This window comes from Crocodylus porosus, unplaced genomic scaffold (assembly GCF_001723895.1).
Source record: "Crocodylus porosus isolate Cpor-Errol unplaced genomic scaffold, CroPor_comp1, whole genome shotgun sequence".
Taxonomy (NCBI): Eukaryota; Metazoa; Chordata; order Crocodylia; family Crocodylidae; genus Crocodylus; species Crocodylus porosus.
Genome location: NW_017728949.1, coordinates 1,689,520 through 1,714,561, shown reverse-complemented (window position 1 = coordinate 1,714,561; position 25,042 = coordinate 1,689,520). Strand labels below are relative to the sequence as shown.

The following is a 25,042-nucleotide window of genomic DNA, read 5'->3' as shown; positions in this document are numbered from 1 at the left end:
TTAACCCTTAACTCTGTCTCCCCTCATTTTAAATGGTCAAGTGACTACTTTATTTTTCAAAGGATTTTTGAGTGTCACATTTAAGAGAAGGAATTGGTGTGGCAGCACAAAGTGTTCAAAAATTGCAAGCCAGGAATCCCAACTGGCTTAAATATTGTGGAGGGGGGCAGTTAATACCATTTTTTTCCTTTGCCTTCAGGTACCCCCTCAGGTAGTCATAGTTTCAAGCTTTTCTTCACAGCCAAGAGGTATAGAGGCTTTCTTTTTCAGAAGAAGAAAGCTGAGAGTCTTATTAAATGATCTGAGTCCAGGACCTGGAGCTTTATAGACATCCTAAGAGCTGTCTGTGCTAAGTCAGTGCTGGGGCCAGCCCTTTCCATTGTGGCTGCTAATGAGTAAACTGGTCCTAAACAGGTGCTTCCTGAGCTGCATTTCAGGCCCACACAATTCACGGTCTGGCTCTCTCCTGTACTTCCCGTGTCTCATTAGCAGTAGTTTCAACACCAGTGGGCACATCTACATGAAATGTTTATTGCAGAGCTGCCTAATTACCTCTGCCATAAACATCTCAGCATCTATACTTGTGGCCCTGTTATGTCACAGTAAAATAAATATAAACTCCATCCCAGGTTAGTACTTGTAAATACAAGTACTATCCTGCAGCAGAGTTTTTTAGTGCATAGTGTAGACGCTGACAGAGTTGGTTGTGGCACAAGGGTGCTTCAGTGTGGGGGCTGTCTGCCAGCTAGCCCCACACTGGAGCACCCTTGTGCCCCAGCCAGCCCCTCCACAGCACACTGAACCAGGGCAGAGCAGCTCTGGGATGGCAGCAATCAGGGCTGCTCCAGTTCAACTCAATGTGCTGTGGTCCTGGGCTCATGTTCAAACACGGTGCCCCGGAGCAATAAACCCTGGTGCATATTACGCCAGAGTTTATCGCTTCACGTTAATTGCACATGTAGATGTGCCAAGTTTGGAGCGCATTGATACAAAACTGGGCAGTGTTAATCCTCCAATTCACCAACTATCCAAGAGCGGGCTCTCTAGCCCCTGCAGCACAGGCACCCTCTGGGCCCTGAGTATCACAGTCAAAAGGGGAAAGGTGCAGCTGGAGAGGAGCCTGTGTCAAATCATGTTCCTAAGTGGTAGTTGCTTTTTCCTCCTCTCAGACTATGGGACCATATATAGAGACTCACAAGTTTCAAAGGATTTACTCAGCTCCATCTTTCTTCTGCCACCACTCCTGACACTGGGCAGGTCAGAAGAGGTGTGGGCTGAACTTGTGACCTTTCAGTTATGTCTCGAGCACCTACTGTCTGTGCTGTTTCCCTATTGCACTCAGACCAGCCTGTTTCTGTGGTCCAGCCACCACCAAAACAGACCAGAGCTCCAGAGCGAGTGGGTGAGCTACACAGCACACATCCAAGTTCTAAGCTAAATGCCAATTGCTGCTTCCAGTTATCAGAAGAGACTCCTACTGTTGGTACTCAAGTTCAAGCTCTGGATGAGGTTTAACTTGATTCTTTGGCTTTAGTTGGAAGGAAAACTAGGCTGAGCCCTGTTCCCAGCATAACATTAACATGAGGCCAGTGCAAGCAATGCAGAATTCCCAGGAGCCTATACAAAGTAAGCAGAAGTGCCCACTATCCTAGATGACCCACTGTCTTAGATGACCCACTGGAAACAGTGTTAGGGATTGAGACACCGCTCTCTCTAATGCTGCTCTGGATCAAGATTAATCTTGTGGACTGTGAAGGAGGAGCTAGACCACTGGAGTCTGAGAATGATGGGAATGACCCCCCCTTTGCACCATATGGCTAAGTAAACACTGGAAAGTTTTGCCATCAGGACTTTTGTCAGCTTGCAGCTGCCAACACTGCTGTCAGTGGAATATGACTGTGCTGGCATTTTGCCACAGTCTGTGTGTTAGTGGGGAGCTTGAGTTGTTCAGTGTGATGGTTTGATGAAGGAGACAGAGAGGTGGGGCTTTGCTATTCTACGCCATATTTGTGCAGACAAATGCAAACCTATGGTATCAAAAGGCAACACAGTGTGTCAACACAGCTTTGTGGTGTTGGGCAGACCTGAGCAACACTAGTTCAGATGCACTTATGTCTTCTTGCCCCTTGCACCTCAGCCTGACCTGGTGGGTTGGGAAGGAGGTTCCTCTTGGAGAGCCACTGCCTGCAGTGGAGACTGTGCCATATTCAAAACCAGGCCACAGGGGAAGTACCACTAGAGCCAGATTTACATTAACAGGAAAGGCCTACCTTGCATAGCAAAAGCTTTGCCATTTTTAGTCTGCAGAAGAGGCCAAGCGGAGCGTTTGCAACGTTTTTGCAGAAGCAACACAAGGGCTAGAGATTTGATGTTTTTCTGCTGTCTGCAGTAACTATGGCTACTTTGTGCAAGAGGCTCCTGGTACCACATGCACAGCTCTGGATTATAGTCCTGACTGCAGGTAGGTTTATCCTATCATCCTTAAATTAATGGGGTTTTGGCTTCTTCCAGTCATAGTTAAATGAATGTAAGTGGGGATTCTTGATAAATGTGAACTCTAAACTAAAATATCTCTAAATGCCCCTGGTCCTGGGTGGGCATGTTAAAAAATTAACACCCAACTCAGTGATGCCTAAGCTTTGTTGCTTGGTGTCCTTCCATTTTCCAAATCTTTCTCCATCTGCTTGCACAAAGCAAATATATTTTTGTCACAACAGGACCCAAATGTCACAGCAGAGGCACTCAGCCTCGGGCTTGCACACCATTGTGTAGCCTGAGGGAGAGAAAGCAAGAGGCTGTTTTGTGCTCCTGGTGAGGAGGGAGGGAGGGGACGTTCTAGCTCTTCATCTACCCAGAGCAGAGTCCTTATTTTTGGTGCTAGACAGAGGCATAACTAACAATTTCAGTGCCCTGGGAAGAGATGCTGTTGAGCACCAAAAAGCATGGAAGTGGGGTTGGTGCTGGCACCCCACTAAATTGGCACCCAGGGCAGGTGCCCCTTTCATCCCACCCTAGTTATGCTGCTGATATTGGACATTACTTCTCAACCACAAAAACAAATGAAAGAGCAGAAAAGTCACGCAGGAGACAGGACTCCAGACTTAGAGCTTAGAGACCTGGTTTTGGTTTCAATCCCCTGAGGTAGCTGCAGGTTCTTATGTGATCTGGGGTAAGTGTATCATCTACGTGGCAGAACAGAGGTATGTGGCTGTAGTGTGTGCTAGCCTACCTGTACTAACTGAGTAGCTGGGGTGGGTCAATAACATGAAGACATGGTAGCTTGGGTATTAGCATGTGCCAGCAACCAGGAAACAGACTCTCCAGGGACCTCGGGGGTATATTCTGGTTGCTAGCACATGCTAACACCCACAGTACTGCTACCCACAGTAGCCCAATTCAGCTCAGGTACTGCCCCAGCTGGTGCTACAAAGACATCTACCTTTTGCTGGGGAGATGTGCCCTTGGCTGTAGTGTGTCTCACATCCCTGTCTGTACAGGAGAGAAGACAACACAGCTCTACCCAGGATGGATGTTAGTCTGAAGATTGTGAGATGCTCTGTTACTCAATACCAGAGGCCAGATAAACGATCCACTCTCAGTGTTTCTTAGGGACATTGCTCCAGCAGGCCATTAAGACTTTGATCATTCATACACTTGGAGTCCCTCTAGGGCTTTGCTGGGCAGCTGGGGAGTCCAGTAGGTGTTTTTTTTTCCCTGGTAATCAACCATCTTTCCTGTGTCAAGGACAAGGGAGCTGGATGCAAGGCAGCAGCTCAGATCGTGAGATCTAATAGTCCCTCCTGGCTTGGCAATCCATGAGTGCTGGTCCTAACATGAACAGTGGTCCAAATGAAAGTTCCAAGGCCAGATGTTTCACATCAGACAAGCAGAATCCTGGAAGTGAAGTCCTTGCAGGGGCTATTCGCACAAGTGGAAAGGACCCCATAGTATTTTAATGTGTGGCCTTCCTGATGGGTCTTTATCACATGCTGTGGTGGAACAAAAGGATGTACAGCAGGTCCTGTAGCAAAAGAGAGATCTGTCTAATGGTCAACTGACCTGATGAATGTTGCCCATTCTTTGGTTTGCACAATGAATTCTTCTCACATTTCCTAATTACTTGTTATTGCCTCCAAACAGCTTAATGATGGTTAGGCTGCTGGTATGCTAAGATCCTCTGCTTGTCACTGTGACAATAACGTCTCATTGTTTCCCTTTGCTCCCTCATTTGCGTGTGGTGATCTGTTGTCTTGGGCTTAGCTTGGAAGCCATTTGGAGCAGGGGCCATCTTTTTATTTTGTATATGTACAGTAATGAGTATGATGGGGTTCTGGTCCATGATTGGGACTCCTTGGTGGTGGTGTATAATACATACAGGGAATAATAAGGATAAGTTTGTGTTAATTGGTTTACAATTGGCGGCTCTTGGCTCTTGTCCCCAGAATGAATACAGCCCATGAGTCATCCACCAATAGTTTATCCGGCCCGTAGGGCCACTAAAAAAGTTAGGAAATTAATATTTATCTGCCCCTGGCTGCCTGTCATGCGGCCCTCAATGGCTTGCCAAACTCAGTAAGCAGCTCTCCACCCGAAATAATTGCCCACCCTGGTCTAGTTGATCACCTTGGTCATGGGGTTTGGGTTATGTTTCCTGAACAAGTCAGCATAGCTGTTACAAAGTTGGGGATGATGACATCAAATCCATTGGTCTTTGTTTCTTATGATGGAGAATGAGAGGAAATCTGTGTGATTAGGAGCAATGGCAGCAGTCAGGGAATGCTAATGTCATTGAAAATGTTTCCTTGAAGGCCTTGCCTGAGAAATCTCAACCAGAAAAGCTGGGTTCTGCTGTACTGAACTCTCACAATTTCATCACAACTCTCCCCACATATGGTGTTTCTTCTCAAGGCTCCAACCCATGAAATCCAGTGATTATATGAGAATTTCCACTTTCATTTCTAAAAGACCCTAAGGTTCTTGCCCTTAAGGTTGTGGGGGAAAGTTTGAAAATATGACCAAAGGGCTCTGAGCCCAGAAGGCAGCTTGTACATTTAGAAAAAAACAACCCCAAACCACAAAACAAAATAAAACAATATATGATTCATTCAGTTCTTCCCAAGAAAAAAGAAGAAAGGACAAGTGGCATATGTTAGTTGCATTGCTTAATGCACGTCTAGAAGGTGCTCAGCTCTATCTCAGATAGATATGAGGTAAGAACCTGCGAAGAAGAAAGAATTCTGCTCCAGATTAATACTGTTTTGTTACAAAGCACATTTCAAGTGTTTCAAGAAGTCTTATTTCATATTGGAACAGATGCACAGAAGGGCTACCATGGTGGTCTAAGGAGCAGAGAGATTTTTTTAGGAGAGGAGAAATGAGTTTGTATTGATTAGCCTAGCAAAGCAAAGGCTGAGAGGTGGTTTGATTGCCCTCCAGTAATATATTAAGAAGGGGAAGGAGGGAGAAAGAAAAAAACAAACCAAGGAGAGAAAGGGGCTCTTTAAGTTAAAGGACAATGTTGGCACAAGAACAAATGAGGATAAACTGGCTATGAATCAACTAAGGCTGGGAATGAAAAGAAGGCTCTTCTTCACCAGAGCACAGAGGTCTTTGAACACCTTTGCTTTTGAAGTGATTGAAGCAAGACAAGATAATCATTTTTTTAACAAGGAGCTTGATTAGGTTTAGGATATGGTTGTCTGCAAGAAGAGTATATATGTGATGATCATACAGCAGGGAAGTGAGAAATTTTCTTCAAAATTGGCATTTATTAAAGGTGCAGCATCTGAATATCATCATCAAAACAGCAGAAGTGATTGCAGGTATACATGTTGCTATTATTTCAGAACAATGAATCATGTAGAGGACAAGGCAGTGCACACAGCAAATTTTGATGCAAGTGAGAAAAAAGAGGGTAACAAGCTAGCAAATTGTCCATAATGTAAAATCTACTCTGTATGGCATCTGTGCATAATCAGTAGAGCTCATTGCTGTCTGAACTCATTTCAGTGGAAAACAGAAAGTGTGTATCTGCATGTAATAATGTAGATGGACTACATGCACCACTCTATTATTTTTTTCCCCATTCAATTCCGTCTATTCCAGAAGGGTTTCATTTTTTTTCCTGGTCCCCTCTTCCACTTGCTACATAGATCCAATATGTTTTATATATAAACATATCTAGGGCTAATAACCACGTTCTCTGGCTTTGTACTCTTAAGCCTGAGTAACAAAGAACTGATTTTAGTCCTCACATTATGATTTTCAAAAGCCACAGAGTTCAAGAAGCATCTTTATTATTACAGTTTTGTTGTACTTTCCCCCTCATGCTTGCCAATTCAAATCTATGAAAGTATCTGAGCCTCTTATGGTGTTCCATGACACTGGAAACCCCTGATGTTCTGCAACGTTGTATACACACAGAGCAATCCATCCTTGCTTGCCTATCTTAGACACATGTCTGAAATAGCAGGAGGTTTAGCTCACACAGCAGCAGGCAGAAATAACAGTCACAATTATGGGACCTCTGCATGATGCCAGGAGACATCCCATGTAAGGAATGGACAGGTTGACTCAGTGACCCAGGAGATCCCTGCCAATCCTATGTTCAAATAATCACAAAGAACCTTTTGCTCTTACAAATTTTTGTAAACCAGGAATAGTGAGGGCATGGCCATGGAGTATTAATACTTGGTTGCCACTTTGCAGATTAGCACACACCTTTACACTGTGTCCAAGTCTCCCCCACCATTTTAGATTCATTTTCACAGAAATATGAAAAGATTGCTGTGCACTGGAGCACTTCAGTAATCAGAGCAAAACTTCCTGCCCATCTGCACCACTGAGGAAGTGGGTGCAACAACCACAATGTGGCAGTGGAGACTTTGGCTTTGGAATGACTGGTTCAAGTTGCAGGACACAGAGGCAGAGGTCTGCCTGCCCACAGCTCAGCAACTTTGGCCCAGAACCTGATAGGTATTTAGATTTCTCAGTCCCACAACTCCAAAATACCTTCAGGGAGTCAGACTTTCGGGATAGGAGTCCTAGTTAAAATCCCAAATAATGGGCCTTGTTTCAAATCCCATGTCAACCCTGGCCATTGAGTTTAGTTATCTTTGAGTCATTTATACAACCCCTACTGTTCTGTGCTGCAAATAGGTCATATTACCCAAAATGCAGTGGGAGAAGCAGTAACAAGCCTACTTGGCCAACACAAATAGCAGTGACTGAGGAACTGGGTGGCCTGGACAGTGGTCACCCATCCCTAAGGTAAGTAGTCTCACCAGCAGCAGAGCACCACATGCTTCTCTGGCCTTTGTTACACATTGCACTCTAAGCTTTTCCAGTGTTGATCAATGTCAGTGTTAGCTTGAGTTTAAAGCAGTCATATATTCAGGCTAAAAACCTTCTCTGACTGTCCCCAACCTGCATAGTTGTGACTTGCCACTGGAGGGCTGGTGAGCCAAGACAAGCTTCTATCCCTGGTTTAGGTGGGAATGGGTTGAAGAGGTGGGTTGGCACTGGGTGGAGCATGAAGCTGGAAGGGGGAGAGTACAATGATGAGGACTGGGTCCTGAACTGGGAGGTAGAGAGGCCATGGCTGGGAATGGCAGCTGAGGGCTGAGTGGTGAAATGAAGGAAGTCAGCCACTAAAGTCACTAAAGGGTAAAATAAAAAGTAAAAGGAACAGAATTTAAAAAGAAATGGAGAGTAAGTAAATTAAAGAAAGTTTCATATTTAAATAAATTGGGATTGGGAAACTACAGTTTATGGGGACACTGCCCTTGTCCTGGGAGGGAAGCCTCAGCTCAAAGGAACCCCAGTCTGGCCCCCTATCTTGCTCCCCCTTTCACTGCCCCTAGCCCTCCATCCTGGACTGGTCTGTGCCCGTGAAAGCTGCCAAGCCAGATCACATCCCCAGGGGTGGGAGCAGGAGCTGTCTTGGTGCCCGTTCTACCTCCCCGGGCAGCAGAGTCCAGGGTGTGAAAGTTTGTCCACACAGAACAGGAGGGTTGCGGAGAGGACCACTGCATCCCACGATGGTGGAGGATGCAACTTGAGTGGCTTATCTCTGAGGAGTGGGCACACATTTTGGAACACGAGCAGGGTAACACAGATCAGAAATAAACCTCCCCTGAAACAGTGTAACTTTAAGATGCATAAGGGGTGCATAAATCTAGTTTACACGTCTTAGTGTGTGGACAATCCAGGGGTTAAGAGCTCCCTGAAACACCTAAAATTAATGTGTAACAAGGCCCACTCTTTGGTTCAGTGAATATTTGCTTCTGCTATAAAACAGCTTCAGCAGAAGGGACTGATAGGAACCCTCACCCCACCCTACCTTACTGCAAAATAGCCTATAGCAGGAGGAGGCAATGTTTTTTGGATGGAATGCTGCAAAAACCACAATGTCTATCTTGGAAGGTGCCAGAGTGCTGACATACCAGACCCTGGAGCGGCTGTTTGCAGCCTCTCAGCTGCAGCCTGCCCACGGAGCCGGGTCTGCTTGCAGCAAGGCTTGCAGCCTTCCAGCCGCCTGCTGGGAGCAGCTTGGGCTCCATGGGCTGGCTGCAGATGCTTAGAGCCCAGGCTGGCAGTGGTGTGTTGAGCAAAATCGCTTTGCATGCCATGCTTGGCATGTGTGCCAGGGGTTGCTTACCCCTGGCCTATTGCCTAGTGAACAGGGCCCTCTCCCTAAGAGGTAGGAGCTGTGCGTGTGGATTCCGCCAGGGCACTAAACATGTGTCTCCTTCTCAATAAGTGCTCTTACCACTAGGATTTTTTATGCAAGCAATGGAGGCACAAAAGCCTCTTCCTACATTTTGTGTAGTGCTCAGTCCATTAACCCTGTGCTGAGAATGCCTTTGATCTAGCCCCACACCCTGCAGGAAAGATAGAGGCATGTCTAGTGTGTAGGTCCTAAGGAGACAGGTATGAGCTAAGCACCCAGCTACATGGCTCTGTAAAGGCTTAGACAGTTCTGGGTATGCCCAGAATCAGACATTTAACTATCTTTGCTGGAAAAACCTTAGACGTGTCAAGCAACTGTGCAAGAGTTTTGAAGATCTAAAATACAGATGTAGCACCACAACACTTTTCTGCATCTAGCTCAAAGTGAGTTGCCCAAGGTCAACCAGGGAGCTGTACTCAAGGGGCATTTATATACAAGCTGTTGCCAATGTGAGGAGAGCTGGGACAGGTAAGACCCTCTCTCCCCACTGACTCTCCAGTGGTTGGCATTCTGGTCAGAGCACTGCAGCAGCTCACTATGCCTTTGGGTCTTGTTATGCCTTCATTTAGACTGGTATATAAGGTAACTTTCTAAGATTGTTCTGAGGAACATGTTTTGAGCATTTTTTTCACTTTTTCTTCTCCTGTGTTGCAGGTATGATCTCAGCCACAAAAACAAGAAGCGAGCAGAACATAGGTCAGTAATGTGAACCTTCCCCTTTGTAGCTCTTGGGCTATCCCCAAAAGACTTCCCAGAAAGCTCTTCGTTCTTCCTTCACTCCCAACAGACAGGGGTAAAATTCAATGGGTGCATCTACACGGTCACTTTACTGCAGAGCTGACTAATTAGCTCTACAGTAAAGCATAGCCATCTATACATGTACCCATATTAGGGTGCAGTAAATTATCTCCACTGTAGGATAGTAATGTCTGTGACAAGTACTATCCTACAGCAGAGTAGCTGTAGCCAAAACACATGGAGACGGTGACTGGAATTGGCTGGGTCACCAGGGTGCTACAGTGCAGGAGCTGCTTGCCGGCTAGCCTCACACCAAAGTACCCTAGTGCCCCAGCCAGCCCTGCCACAGCACACTGAGCTGGGGCAGAGCAACCCCAGGCTGGCAGGCTGACCCTCTGGACCCTCTGCCAGCCAGAGCTGCTCTGCCCTAGCTCGACATGCTGCTGTCTCTGATACACATGTAAACTCTATGCCTGGAAGCAATAAACTCCAGTGCAAGCTGTACCAGTTTGCTACATGCTAATTGCACATGTAGATGCATCCAGTGACTGACAATGAAGATCTTCTGAGGAGGTTGTTCAGCTGATGGCTCCAACAGCTGAGCTCCCAGCTTGTGGGATCCAGAGGGCCTGCCTTTTGCAGTCTACAAGTCTAAACAGGTGGAATAAGCAATGAAAATAATAAGTTTAAAACATCCATCATTAGTCCAAGCATGCTATATGTAAAGCACCCCAGAGATCTTTCCATAGAACATAATTGTTCTGGTTCCTGGCCACTGCTTGTCTCATTGCTGTTATAGCAAACTAGCGACTTAATTCTTCAGTCTGCTTATTGCTTAAATTATTGCAAAAATGTATAACCACAAACTCCATCCCTTCTCTGTTAGCAGTTCATGCTCACTATCTTCCCTTCAAAATAGTCTACAACAAGGCAAAAGTAGTACCCAGTCTCAGCAGAATTTTCCTATTTTCCTTTAAATTTCAGTCCAGTCTGAGTAGTGTTGAAGTGATGTAGCCAAGATGGTCCAGGAAATATGTGAGAGGCAAGAATTTTTCTGGTTAATACTTTTTATTGGGCCAACTACATAGCACAGAATGTATTTGTGTACAAAAAAGCTTTTGTTCATAGAGTGAAGTTACACGTGACACTTAGACCATACTAAATCTGTGAAACATTAAGCCATTTTAAAATTAGAATGGGCTGCAGGCAGTCATACATTAAGGGTTAATACCATTTTTTGCCTGAACACCTCTGACTTGCCATTAGAGGGCTGATGAACAGAAGCCAGGATACCTGGGCTCTGTCCCGGCTCTGGGGGTGGGAAGAGGCCAGGAGCAGTGCATCCTGGGGTGTTGGGGAGCTGCAAATTGCTCATTTTATCTTTGCAGAGCAGACTAAAGTTACCCTAAGGTGAGATCAGTAGCACAACCAACAGTTAACCCTCATCTGAAATGGTGTAACTTTGAGATGGTCAGAGGGTACTTAGCATGAGTTAACGAGCTTTAGCATGTAGATGCTCGCCTTCTAAGTGCCCTTAGTATGGCAATGTGTAGGGGGCGCACGCGGGTGCACATGCACCCCCTGAGATTGGCGGTGCATCCCCTGATAGATGCACTGTCGATGCTGCTGGCAGTGCCTACAGGAAATCACCACTCGCCACCCCACCCCCACCCCGTCAACACTGCCGGCGGTGTGCGGGTGGCTGCCAACCACCGGTAGGTGCTCACCAGCCCTGCTCCCCACCCCTACTGCCGCCACTGCCACTACTGCCGCTGCCACCTGTGAGCGATCTCCATACCTCCCCCCAGCCTCAACACTACCATCAACACTGCCACAACAAAGACATAACATCCCTAATCTGCCATAGGCAAAACAGAGGAACTGTGGCAGTCAATGTTCTACTTCTATACAAGGCTGTCAATATATGCTCAAGAGATCCCAGGTAGAAGCCCGTGCCACCTGCTACAGAGGAAGGCAAAAACCCCTGCAGTTTATACCAATCTGACCATGGGATAAAATTTCTTCCTGACCAGTCAATATAGCAATCAGTCTGACATGAATGGAGGGGCCAGGAACCACTGGCTTTGGTTCCATCAGAAACATTGGCACACCTCTGTCAAAATCCCCAGACTTGGCTGTGGCCAACACCCAGTGCCTCTGAGGGAAGCTTAAAAATGCCCTAATGCATGTAGCAGAAAGGGTGGAAAGATTCAACCAGAAAAGCCCAGAAGCATGGGAAATACCCATAGTAGAACGTAGGCATAGCTATGGCTAGCTCATCCCTATCCAATGGCTGTCCAACCTCTTCTTGAACGCCTCCAGTGATGGAGAATCCACATCTTCCCCAGGCGTCTATTCAACTGCCTCACTATTCTAACAGTGAAGAAGTTTTTCCAGATAAGCAATCTAAACATACTTTGCTGCAACTTCAACCCATTGTGCCACATTCTCTCTGCAGCAAGGAAGAAAAGGTGCTTTCCCTCTTCTTTATGGCAGCTCTTCAAGTATTTGAAGACTGCTATAATGTCCCCTCCTAAGCACCTTTTCTGCAACCTGAACGTGCCTAGTCCTTCCACCTCTCCTCATATGACTTGTTTTCCAAGCCCTTTATCATAAGCACACAAGTCTTTTTCGTAGCCAATCTTTAGTTTGTCCTGCCTCGGAGTTTCTGTTCTGTAAATTGGGGTTGAGACCCTCCTGTCTCCCAGAAGGGCCATGAGCTAACATCCACTAGCAACCATGAGGTACTCAGATCCTGTAACACTGGCCTGGGTAATATGTCTGGATGTTAAGGAGCAAAATACCTGCTTTGAGGTGATTTGTGTCTTTTTTAAGAACTAAAGGACTATATTGTTTTTTCTTCCGTGATATGCAGTACGTAGCACAATGGTCCTGGCCTGTTACTGAAACTCCCAGGAGGTACTGCAGTACAAATAAATAATAAAACAAAGAGTGATACAACCAAGATCAATATACATACCAATATTATCCCTAAATAATAAGAGGGGGTGGGACAGGGCAGGACGGCCATCATGGGGCCTCTGGGGAAGTCCAGATCAGGCCCAGTGGAGCTTCCTGAGCATTGAGGAGTGACATAACACAGTCGGTTGCCTGCCCAGTCTTGGGGGACACCAGATCGCTGACTGGAAGGGGTCCCCCAGCGGCTGATCACCAGCCTAGGTCGGGGGGGTGACCAGTGACTGATCACCAAGCCAGTGGTGCACTTCCAGTTTTGCGGCTGGTGCTTCCAGGGGGTGCACCCTCTACATGTCCACCCACGTGCACCCCCTATGCATTGCCAATGGACACAGGGGAGCATTGGTCCATCAGGATCAGGTCCCTCCAAAGCTTCCAGGGTGGCAGGAGACAGCAGATGCAGCTAGGCAAAAGTACTAGCCACACTTAATACTGGCTAGGTGGCTCAACAGCCACAAGCAAAGGGTAATTATAAATGGATCTAAGTCAGAAAGGCAGGTTTCAAGTGCAGCACCACAGGGGCCTGTCCTGGGCCCAGTGCTGTTCATTGTGTTTATTAATGATGTGGAGGCTGGCATAGAAAGATACTTGAACAAATCTGCAGACAACACGAAACTGCGAAGGAGTATGAACAACTTGAAGGACAGGAATGCAATTCGGAAGTATCATGACAGATTGGAAAGCTAGGCTGGAGCTAACAGGATGAAATCCAATGCTGACAAATGCAAGGTGCTATCCCTTAGGAGGAAAAATCAAAATTCAAATACAAAATGAGTGACACTTGGCTGGATGGCAACACTACAAAGAGGGATCTGGGAGTCCTGGTAAATTACAGACTCAATGCAAGTCCAGAAGTGGGTGACAATAATGATAAAGGATTTGGAAGGCAAGTTGTAAGAGGAGAGGTTGAAGGAAATAGGCAAATTCAGCTTGCAGAAAAGGTGCTTCACCGGGGTTATGATAGCAGTCTTCAAAACTTGAAGGACTGCCATAAAGAACAGGGAAAACACCTTTATTCCCTTGGTGCAGAGAGAAGGATGCAGACCAATGGTTTAAAGTTGCAGCAAAGTATGCTTAGATTGGATATCAGGAATATCTTCTTCACTATTAGAAGGCTGCCTAGAAAAGTTGTAGAATCTCCATCATTGGAGGTGTTCACCATGAGATTGGACAGGCATTGGTCAGGGATGATACAGCCATAGATCTCCCTTTGTTTTACTATGGGAATCTCCCATGTTTCTGGGCTTACCAGTTACCACATGGGGCTGAGCATTTTTTCCCCTTCCTCCTGCTGTATGTGTCAGGGTTTTTTTAATCCTTCCTCTGAGTGAGCATGACCCTCTCAAGTGTACTTTAGCAACCTTTGTGGCACCCTGATGTTAATTGTGACTGTCCCCCTGCTCTACCTGTGACAGATTAGGGTGTTATGCCTTGTGCTGTGTCCAGTGTGACTGTGTAGTTTTGCTAAGAGGTTAGACAATGGAGTTACACAAGATGGTTTGGATAGGGATGATGCTGTCTCAGGCAAGTGGTTCAACAAGATGACCTCTGGAAGTCCCTTCCAGCCCTACTTTTCTGTGTTTCCTCTCCTCTGGTACACTAACTTATAAATAACAAATGCTGTAGTCGAAATCAGCCTGGAAGCTTGTCAACAAGTGGCAACACAAAGCTCAGGAAGCAAAACATGCCAAAAGAAGGTAAATTGTGAAAAAAAGACCTGAGCAAGTGATGGGTCATTTATGAGTCACTGTAAGTGAAGATGTCATGGTTTGGATTCTAGAGAGCAGTATTTTCCACCAACTTTAGAAAAGGAACTTTAAAGTAGATCAGCACCCCTAACTGCAATGAGACAGCACATACTGAGGCACTGAGCTGTAATTAATCAAGATAAATTTAACTGTAGTGCTATATGCATAACAGTCTTTAAAGGTTTATGCGTTATTCTGTTATTAATGTCATGTGATATGTCATGGAAGCTATTACTGGAGGTTTTTCCCCTCTAATGTAAGCTGCTTAGAGTCACTAATCTAGATACTGAACTGTCTTTCTTTTCCCAGTCATCTGTGGTTTTATAATTCCTTTTTTTAATTAGGAAAAAGAGAAATAACATGGGAAAAGAAAAAAATTCAGTAGCCAAATTTGCAGCTCTAAACATTTTGCATTAAAAAGATGTAGGTATAAAAAGTTACTCATGATTTTGTGAAGCAACTAAATCAAATTCTACTATAAGGAATTATTCCATAAAATTATAATGTCAATACTCAAGAAGCAAGGATTTTTGTGGATGATATCTTGCATATTTCCTGAACCATCATAGCTACAACATCGCTTCAGCACTACAAATGTTAAGTGAGTAACTTGGTAAGTTAGTATTTAATTATTAATCTCTTAAAAGTTGTTTCAGGTTAAGCATAGAACACATTTTTTACCACTTCAAAGAAATATTATGACTAGTTTTCAGTAATTACATCTAGGGCAAACAAAAATTTTCCCTTGAAACTGTTTTTCATGGAAAAATTGGGTTCTCCTCTAAACAAACAGTTTCACAGAAAGTCCCTGCATTCCACAAGCAGTTATGTTTTTCATCAAGAGGCTGAAAACCCATTCTTTTCTATAGCACAGGTTCCCCAACCAAACCACTAGCTTGTGGTGCAACAGGACCAAGGATTACCTTGATGCACTGCCCCCTTTGACAGGGGAGAGCATACTGCATCATGGGACCTGTAGTCCAACCAAGGAACCCAAACTATAGAAGTGGATAGGAGCATAAAGCATCTGAACTGTGATTCCAGTGAAGTTTTGTGGTTTTGCCTGAAAGAGTTTGAATTGTTTCAGTTTCTGCCCCCAAAATTTCCAAATGGAAAAAAAAGGGAGTTTCAACAAATGTTATGACAAGCACATTATTTTTCTGCTATGATATTCAAACCTATCAGGTAAAGAAACAAAGAAAATGTGAAAACTTTAGGCAGAAAGTGAAGCCCTGATTCTGAACAAACATTCAAACATGCTTATAGCAAAAGTGTCCATTGAATGCAACGGAGCCAAGTCCAGCAAGTGTGTGTTTGTTGGATTTGGGTCCAAGTCTTCTGGAGAATATCCTATTTAAAAAAAAAGTGCTGCCTAAAGGTCACCTTGCTGCAGAATATTGCATGGAATAATTGTGGAAGAAAGTACGATCCATGGCTATTAGAATATTTGCTACCCATTAAGGGTGGTATTTCATGCTCAGAGCTCTGTGCAATAATAAAGGGACTCCGCTTGAATTATAAGACCTTGGATCTCATGCTTGCAGCCATGAGACACAGTAGGTTCTTGGAGCTATTATGAAACTCTCCACGGCCATGGAGTTCCTGATGTCACCCTCCAAATCATCCCCACTACAACTCATGTTTCAACCTGCAAGAGCCTGCCGGTTGTTACAGGCAGAAGGATGCTAACAGCCTTTAAAGATTAGCTTTTTTATCCTCTTTTTGTGGGTCACATTCCTCTACTGCTCCTCTTGAGATCTGTTTCCAGTGTGCCTGACAGTGGCTGCTGGAGATACCATGGGAGTGGTTTCACCACGGCATTTCCAGGCTTGGAGCAGGCAAGTGTATGCAGGTAGACACAGCATGCTCAGAGGCATCCCTCTCAGGACATACTGACATTGCCATATCGACACACCCTAAGGTTCTAATTTCCACCAGTATTGAGGACCATTTGTACATGTCCTGTGCTCAATTTGTGTCCAGCAAAATGCCAGCTGAAACAAAGCCCCTTCTGGATATGTACATATTTTTTTGGTCCTTCATTTTGTAGTGATACACATTTTGGCAGTTGGTCAGCAATTGCCAGATCTTGACCAGAAAGCACATGGAAACAATTACCAAGTTAAACTTCCTCTTACTTCAAGACCCCCTGGGGAAGTACTTGAAGGCCTACAAATATCCATTTTTCTCATTTCCCTCCCAACCCTGGACTGTTCTTACTTCCTCTTAGATACATCCTGCTCAAGATTTCAGCAATACCCTCGCTATGTGGCTGCCAAAAAGAACACCAAAGTTCACTTCATCTGCCATCACCAAAATGGTAGCAACATCCGGTGGTACAAAATGAGTGAGCAAGATGGTATCCCCCAGATGGTCAAAAGTGCTTTGCCAAAGATTGAAGTGGTTTTAAAAGATACAACTTCGGAGATGACCATCAATAAAATCCAATATGAAGACAATGGCATTTACCTGTGTGAAAATGCAAGCCTTGTGGGGTCTCCGGAACTGAAACACAGATGTGGGAGTGAACTCAAAGTAATAGGTGAGCTGCAATATCTATCTATCTATCTAGTCATAGAGATTTTTAATTTTTAAAAAAATATTTTCTGTTCAGACCCTGGAGGCTGGGATTTTCAAAAGGATTTTGGCATCCTGTTCCAATGCACTCCCTTTCAGATCTTTTGCCAATCCAACTATAACCATCTGCATGAATAAGTTAGCAGCCATAATACCAGGAGGGAAATAAGTGTGCAAAACAATAGCAAATGAGCCCTTTCCATTAACAGTGGTTGCAGATCTGTCAGGGTATGTCGTGTCAGGCTGAATTTGAATTTGGTAACAAATTACACTCTCTCTGATCATGTTTAGTGATGGCACCTCATGCCATTGACACTGATGAAGTTGCCTTAGGAGCATTGAGTTCTGTTTGTAAAAGGACCCATTCTCTGGCTGGTTTCTAAATTATTTCAGATCTCACTTACTTCTGTCAGACCCCATCCAGGATATGTCCCACTACAACCTTTGAGTATGTGACTCAATGCCAGAATCCTTAGGTGAGAGGCTTTTGCCTGTACTCAACAGGAAGTTATCCCAGAGGACTGAAGATCCTGTTCCAGCTTTAAAATCTGGGGATTAGCCTGAACTTATAAGGCTGTGCACTGGAAATAAATTATCCAAACATTTGGGCAGGAGCAATGTCTTCCTGGTTTTATGCCATGACCAGTGCAATGAGGCTGATCATGAATGAGGCAGTCATATTATTAATATGAAATTATGATCATACTGTATTTCCAGAAGGGATGTGGAAAAATAACCTCATTGACACAAGGTAAAGTATAAGAAATTCTGATAACTTGCTTTGCAGGTAGGACTTACACAACCATCATGAACATATGTGCTACAGGCTTGACTCACATGGGGCATTCAGTCTGTAGTTATCACGTCTACTGGTATCCTCTTAGGCCCTCAAACCTGTTTAATCACAAGACTCCAGCCACCCCATATTTATTCACCACCTGTCAGTGAGAATCACCCTGCAAAGGGTTAACAGTGTCCCATTTTTTATTTTTCCATACTTACAGGATTCAGTACCATTGAACAAGTCCAGAACCGAAACACACTGAAAGATGCCATCATCATGATCCAGTCCATTCTCCTGGTCATCTTTGTGAGCGTCCCCATGCTCCTGTGTTTGGACAAAGTAAGTAGTGGACACCTCCCACTAGCAATCCTGGAAAGGGAAATGGTCAAGGAAGCCCAGTGAGCTCAGACACCTTTGGGCGTCTTGACAGGTGGAGTCAGCCCAACCCCCAGGCCTGTCTCAGCAATATTTGGCGACCTCCATGTCTGCCCTTAGCTCCATGCCGGGTGAGCGCACTCAGAATGAGGACAGGAATCCTTGATTTCTTGAGGAACAAGGACTCCAGCTCTGATGGTGGGGAGGGAATTCTGGGAGGGAGGGAGGGATACCTAGCTATGCCAGAAGAGGCTCACTTTCCACTGTTTCTCTTCAGTGGATGATTTTTTTCCCTCGCCAAGAGCTCTTTCTGAGAACTCAGGCACCTGAATGAGGTTAGGGCCAGAGTATATCCAAGAGATGGAAAAGGGAGAGACCACTGTCCTTCATTGCTTCTCGAGTGGTTGGGTTATACTGAATATCGTCTTGAAGTCTTACAAACAGGATCCAGGAAGAGTAGCAAGGATTGCCCTTAGGGCTGTGCAAATCTTCGGGTGCTGATTTGATTTGGAGGAGATTTGGCCCGATTTGGTGGCTGAATCTCTGAATCCGAATCTAATCAGGGGATTAATAAAAAGGTCTGAATTTATTCAAAGCTCTCCAAATCGATTCGGAAAAGATTTGGAGAGCTTCGGCAATTCAGGCAGTCCCTGCCCAGTGCAGCAGGGAGCAGGACCCGGACTCTGAGCTGGTAAGTAGGGGATGGGGTAGAGGAGGCTGGAGGAGGGGGGATGGGACCATGGGGGCCTCCTGCCAGGCCCCACCCCCTGCCTGCTTCCCCAGCCCCCCATGGCTGCCCTGCCCACCCCAGCCCCTGGTGCTTTAAAGAAAAGCCCCACTCACCAGGTGCTGCTGCGTGGGGGGGGTGATGCCTGCTGCCCCCCACTGCCTCACGCTGTGTGGGGGGCTCTACATGAGCCTCCTTTCCCCTCCCCCCACTCCCTCAGCCCCACAATTGCTGCCCCACCTGCTCCAGCCCTTTAAGAAAAAAAACCTGAACCACCCCGCAACTCACCAGCTCCTGCAGCAGCCTCTGGGCTTCAGGGGGCTCATACAGACCCCCCATATGGCAGGGGGCAGTGGGGACCGTGGGGCTCACCGCTTACCAACAGGAACTGGTGAGTGCAAGGGAGTTGGGTTTTTTTTTCTTAAAGGGCCGAAGCTGGGGCAGCCATGGGGGGCTGGGACAGGGGAGGGGAGACCGGGGGCCTCATGCAGAGCCCCCCATGCAGCGTGGGGTGGGGGGGCAGCAGGGATGGCCCCCTGGCTGGCAGGAACCAGTGAGTCGGGGGGGCGGTTTTCCAAAGTGCCAGGAGCTGGGGTAGCTGAGGCAGCCATTGCCGGGCTGGGAGAGCAGGCAGGGGATGGAGCCTGTGTGATTCAGAGATATGGCTGATTTGGCAGCAGCCGACTCTCCAAATCAGATTCAGCTGAATCAATTCGGGACAGTGATTCGAGTCACCAAATCAAATCGCTGTCCCCCAAATCAGCTGAATCCGAAGCGGATACTAGCTGCTTTGCACAGGCCTAGTTGCCCTGCAAAAGCCTGTTGGCTTTTTATGGCTGGTGGGCAAAACAGGCCAGGGTGTGGCCTGGCCTGGACTTAGTCATGTGCAGTCCTTGCTCAGAGAAAGAAAATCATCTTCTTGGCTCATCTGAGGAATAAAGCATTGAGACTGTTGAAATGAGAAGCTGTGGAAGCACGTGGAATTCCTCCGAAAGCTGTGGGGTCCACGTTCTGGCAGAGCAGGGGGTTTGGCAGAGCAGAGGGTTGTCCTCCCTCTGCACTAGGAATGGCAGGCCACCCATATCTTCTGGTTTGTCCTCAGAGGACTGGAGTGTGGGAGGATGAGCAGGAGTCTGTGCTGATGGTATATATGATGGATCCATGTCTGCAATTGGTCATACTGTCAGAGCTCTCCATTGGAGTCACTGGTACAAATATGAGTGCAACCAGGTCTCCTGTGACACAGCTTTTGCCATTGTTGGGGCTGAAAACTCTTTGGTTTATGCAAAACATGCTATGGTATTTTAGCCAGAGATAGTTAATGCAAAGGATTCCAGGTATAAATCTCAGGCCATCACAACAGGAGGTGCCCTGGTTGTAAAAACACAACTGTGGTACGTGTGTCAAGTATGTCTTTTCTTAGAGAGACCAGCTGCCAGAGAGCCCTTCTGGCACCATTGCACAGTACTGACAATGCTCAAGTTTAGACCCACTCAGGATACCCTGACAGGAAGCACTCAGGCAAGACTCCACAGTTCAGTCACCTGGAATATTATTGAACTTACCCTGTGTCTCCCCATTCCCCCTAGGGTGACGGCAAGGACAATTCTGATGAAGACCATACCTATGAGGTAAGTCTGGTGTGGACAGGCAAAATGTTTATACCATTTTTAATAAACTTGTGGACAAGCAATGTACAGTCCTCGACCAGTATAATGGCATCCAACCAGTAGCAAATTTACTCTAGAATGTATCAGATTTAAATCCCTATTAGTATAATAGATCATTATAGGACAGCAATGCTGAACCTTTTGGTCCCACAGGCCAGAAGAATGGTGCAGGGCCAGTCTGCAGGCTGAATTGGGCCTTCAGGCCTGGCACCATTCCTTTCCACCCCATATACTGGGATTGGGTCTTGGGGGCCTGGCAACACCCCCTCCCATACCCCCTGCACTGGGATTGTGTTTTGGGGGCCCAGTGCCACCCCCTCCCACCCACGTGCACCAAGATTGTGTTCTGGGGTCCAGTGCCACCCTCTCCCAGCCCCCACCACTGCGATTGGGCCCTGGGCCTTAGTGCCATGCCCACCCAGCCCTTTATGCTGGAATCAGGTGCCCAATGCAAGGCCTTTATGCCATAAGTCTGGAAGTTTGGCAGCAGTACTGCCTGCTGCCAAGTTTCTGGACCCATGAGAAGTCCCACAAGCCAGATGACACAGAACCGTGGGCCAGGGGCTGAACACCCCAGTGTTAAATATAGTAATACAGCTTTTGTCTATCTAGATTCCTTTCTAGGTTGGACAGTTAGTTGAAGAGAATCCTAGAGAGTTTATGGCTCCCTCAGGAGGCAGCTGCTCTGGCTTCCCTTCTGGCCATGGCTGCTATGAGATAATGGGAAGAAAATAGGCATGCAGCAATAGTTAGAATTAATGATAGTTAATGTAATGTAGTGGGGCTATCGTCAAAGCAGTAAATAGGTGTGAAGCAGGGGTGGGCAAAATACGGCCAAAGGGCCAGATCTGGCCCGCCAGCTGATTGTATCCAGCCCAGAGGTCACCAGCCACAAAGTTATAGGATCTGGCATGTAGGGAGCTGGCAGTTCTGGCTGCTGTGTTGTGCCAGGCAGGTGGGTAGACACATCCTGGCCCCATCCACAGCTTATAGCTGCTCCTGCATCATATGCCAGAAGCAGCGTCAGGTACAGGCTGGCATCAGCTGTGGATGCTGCCTGCAGGTTCCTGCCAGGGATCTGGGCCACTGGCTAAGACAGCAGCAGATGCGCTGATGCAGCAGTATCACCTGCAGACGCCCTGATTGTGGTAGGCCAGTAGGGGGCACTTCTGCACTGAGCCACCCACCCTACTGTGCACAACCACCTACCAAGCTCCGAGTGGCTCTCCTGGGGCACCTACAACTGGCTGACCCCCTTCCTGGAGCACACCCACAAGCCTGGGATAGCTGCCTCCACCACTCAGGGTCTGGTCATTGCCCAGGCCCTGTGCCCCCTAGGGTGCACCGGCCTTGTAGATCTTGAGGGTGCTTGACCCCCTGCTAGATCTTGGGGTGCTTCCTTTAACTTGAACCACAGAAAGTAGCCTCCCTTAGTCAGCCGAGCCAAGGGAATGAAAAGGCATGCCTATTCCCTCTCAAACATGTACCACAAAGCTTTTTATAGCAGATAGCTTTATTGGGTAGAGGGGATAGGCTTGGGGAGGGATACACATCAGAGGAGTATCAGAAGAAGACCCAGAGCAAACAGAAATGGCCTGATAGCCATTTAAAATGCTTCTAAATTACTATAAGCTACCTTTCTAGTTACGTTTCTGGTCATTTACTCACTTCAGCATCCCAGAAGTGGGTGAGGAATGCAGAGGTTCAGTCTGCTGTGTAAAAGTCCCAACATGGCTCTCCTTCTCCCTGGAGAGCCTCTCTCTTAAGTAGCCCCCTCTGACCTCACCTGCTCAAACCAGTCAAGGCCAGATGTTGTTTTATGCCGACCAACCAATTTAAAAAGTATCACGCCTTAACTGGGACTCAAACCACTGACCGCCCCCCCCCCCAGGTCATGAGGCCATAGTTTAAAACAATAGAAATTAAGTGATTCATATCACATATGCCATAACCCAGAGCAACCAGATTGACAGACAGGTCAAGACAAAGAAAAGGAAAAAAATCCTAAAAGCTGGAGGCTGGAAAAGGATTCTTCCACACCGATCCCCAGCAGGAACCAGCTGCCTGCATCTACAGCTGAGCCCACCTGGTGCTGCTTCCGGTGCATGGGCCAGGAGCTGGTGTAAGCTGCAGGGCTGTGCTGAAGGTGCAGGATGGTTGCAGGAGCAAGGGAGAGGAAGGGGAGAAGGGGGAGACAGAAAAACAGAGAGTGGCGGTCTTGCCCATGATGAGCAGCAGCAGCCAGTGCTGGGTGCTAGGCAAAAGCAGGGCCAGGCAATGGGCATGCTTGCCACTTCTGGCTGCAGTTGCCTGTAGCCCATGCCAGGGCTTCCCTACAGCTCTTCCTCCTGCTGCCACCCCATGGGCCTGGAGCAGTCTGAAGATGGTGTGGGGCAGCAGCAGCAAGGAGGAGCCACAGGGCAGCTGTGGCACAGGCTCTGAGCAGCTTCAGCTGGAAGGGCCCCAGAAGTGGTGAGCACACCTGCTGTTTGGTTCTGCTTTTGCCTGGAGCCCAGCACCAGCCACTGCCACTCAGTATGGACAAGATCACCGTTCTCTGTCTCCCCCTTTCCCCCCTTCCTCCTCCTGTCCCTTGCCCCTCCCAACCAATCCATACCTACAGCACAGCCCTGCAGCTTACACCAGCTCCCAGTCTGTGCACCAGAAGCAGTGCCTGGTGGGCACTGGCATCATCTGCGGATGCGGGTGGCAGCTTTCCCCTGTGGATCAGAGCATCTTTCTGAGCCCCACCTTGGGATAGAAGAGTGGACTGAAGGCTGACCTTGCTGAAGCTGCCACCTGCACCCATGCCAAATCCAACCTTCCCCCTCCCCCACAGCCCCACCCCACATAGGGAAGTTTAGTAAGCTGTTGGGAGAGGGGTGCTGACCTGGCTCACAACAGCTGCCCAAAACTCCCTATGTGGCCCATGGGCCCAAATAATTGCCCACCCCTGGTATAAAGGGAGCATTTGTTTGGGTGTCTTTGTTTTATGTTGTGAGATTTTGCTAGCGGTAAAATATTGAGTTGTTAACACATCCTTTTTCTAACTGTTAGCTAACTCTTGCAGTTGAATAGTTGCTAATAAAACCAGGCAAAACTCAGAGAATTCAGCACTGGGCACATCTACAGGTTCATTAATGTAATGTCTTTATTATGGTGCATTAAGTTTAGTACCTGTAATTACAGATACTACCTTAATGCACCATAATCAGCACTACTGCACATTAGCACCAGTTTACGCTTTAGTAATACACAGTAGAATTAGGATACTGTGCTTGAGCATCTTGTGTAGATGTACCCAATGTGACTCAAATTCTCTTCCCAGCCCAGGTGATACTTCCAGTCTCTTAGGATGTCAGAATCCCCTAGCTCGCCATCTACCCATAGAGTCTTTCAGGATGTGCAAGTGAGAAAAAAATGCATGTTTTGAAGTCACAAAGGAGCAAAATCTATTTTAGCCCCTTCTAAATAGGGATGCTAGGCTAGTTGATGAGCTTTGAGGGAAGGTGCCTCAAGTCCCTGCAGTGCAGATGCCAGCCTCAGTTTCAGACCCTGCTTTGGTAAACGACCTCTTGCTGAACAGCTTCACACTGATTCCCAGATTCTGCCCTGGACTTACCATGTGGCTGAGGATGTCCTGAAGATAAGGGAAGGTGGACAGGCATATCTCAGAGCAGAATCCCACCCATAGAAATGTTCCCTACTGTGTCTCAGTCTTACTCTTCTTTGCGCAGGGCTTGGAAATTGAACAAACAGCCACCTACGAGGATATTGCACCTTTTCGGGATGTCAAAGCCAAATGGACAGTTGGAGAGCATCCGTGCCAGGAGTGAGGAAGTCTGCATACAGGTGACTTGCATATACTAGCAGCAAAGCTTCTCATACCTGCAGTGCCCGTGAGCTTCCCACTGATGCCTAAAGGGGCAGGATTCCCAGGCCCCTGCTGTGGGCTCTGACTGTTACAGACTTGTATGTTCCAGGGCAAGATCATGAACTGACAAGATGACGGGACGTTGAAAACAGCCCCCAATCCTCCCATGGGCACAGCAGTCTCCTGTAACCATTAGCAGAGCTTGATTTAGTCTTGGTGCTGTATATTTGGTGCTTGCTTTACTGGGTCCATATCCATGTCTGGACTGTAGCATCCAGTTTTTCAGGGATTTTTTTGCCCCCTTGGTGCATTTGCAGATATTAGTAGCAAACTGCTACCAGCTGGTAAGAACACTGACTTAACCTCAGCATGAATATCCAGGTGCTTGGACCCCTACAGACCCCTTGCATGTTTAAAGCAACAAATGTTCCAGTCTGCTGTGATAAATAGCTTTTTCTCCTGATGCCCTATAATATGGACAGGAGCAGGCAGGTTTGTAGATCCAAACATATCCCAAATGGCCAAACTGTGATCTTTTTCCTCAGGCCAAACAGATCCTCACACCATGTGTGAACCCAATGACGTCATCAGGAATAAGAGCGTAAGGGTAATAGTGAGGGCTGGTAACCCCATCTAGCCCAGAGGCAGGAAAGACTAGATGTTTTTCTAAAAAGTGCTGCAGTTCACACAGGCCTGAATTCAAGGATGTTGGATGGCCTGTATTGTCCAGTAGAGGACCACAGTGATCCCACCTGGTCTGTGATCTCTGAATCTATTAAAAAGGATGTAAATTGTAGGTTCAACTGGTTTTACAAATTTCAATAAAGAACATTAATAAATCA

The 25,042-nt window shown here is 46.8% G+C and overlaps 1 protein-coding gene across 1 annotated transcript; it reads left to right on the top strand.

The window, feature by feature from the left end:
* Positions 1–2,299: 2,299 nt before the first annotated feature.
* CD79B (CD79b molecule) lies at positions 2,300–25,042 on the top strand. Its single transcript, XM_019554679.1, has 6 exons — positions 2,300–2,461; positions 9,386–9,427; positions 16,424–16,735; positions 17,775–17,893; positions 20,246–20,287; positions 24,064–25,042. The coding sequence occupies exons 1-6, from the start codon at positions 2,395–2,397 to the stop codon at positions 24,160–24,162; spliced, it is 681 nt and encodes a 226-aa protein (XP_019410224.1). The 5' UTR covers positions 2,300–2,394; the 3' UTR covers positions 24,163–25,042.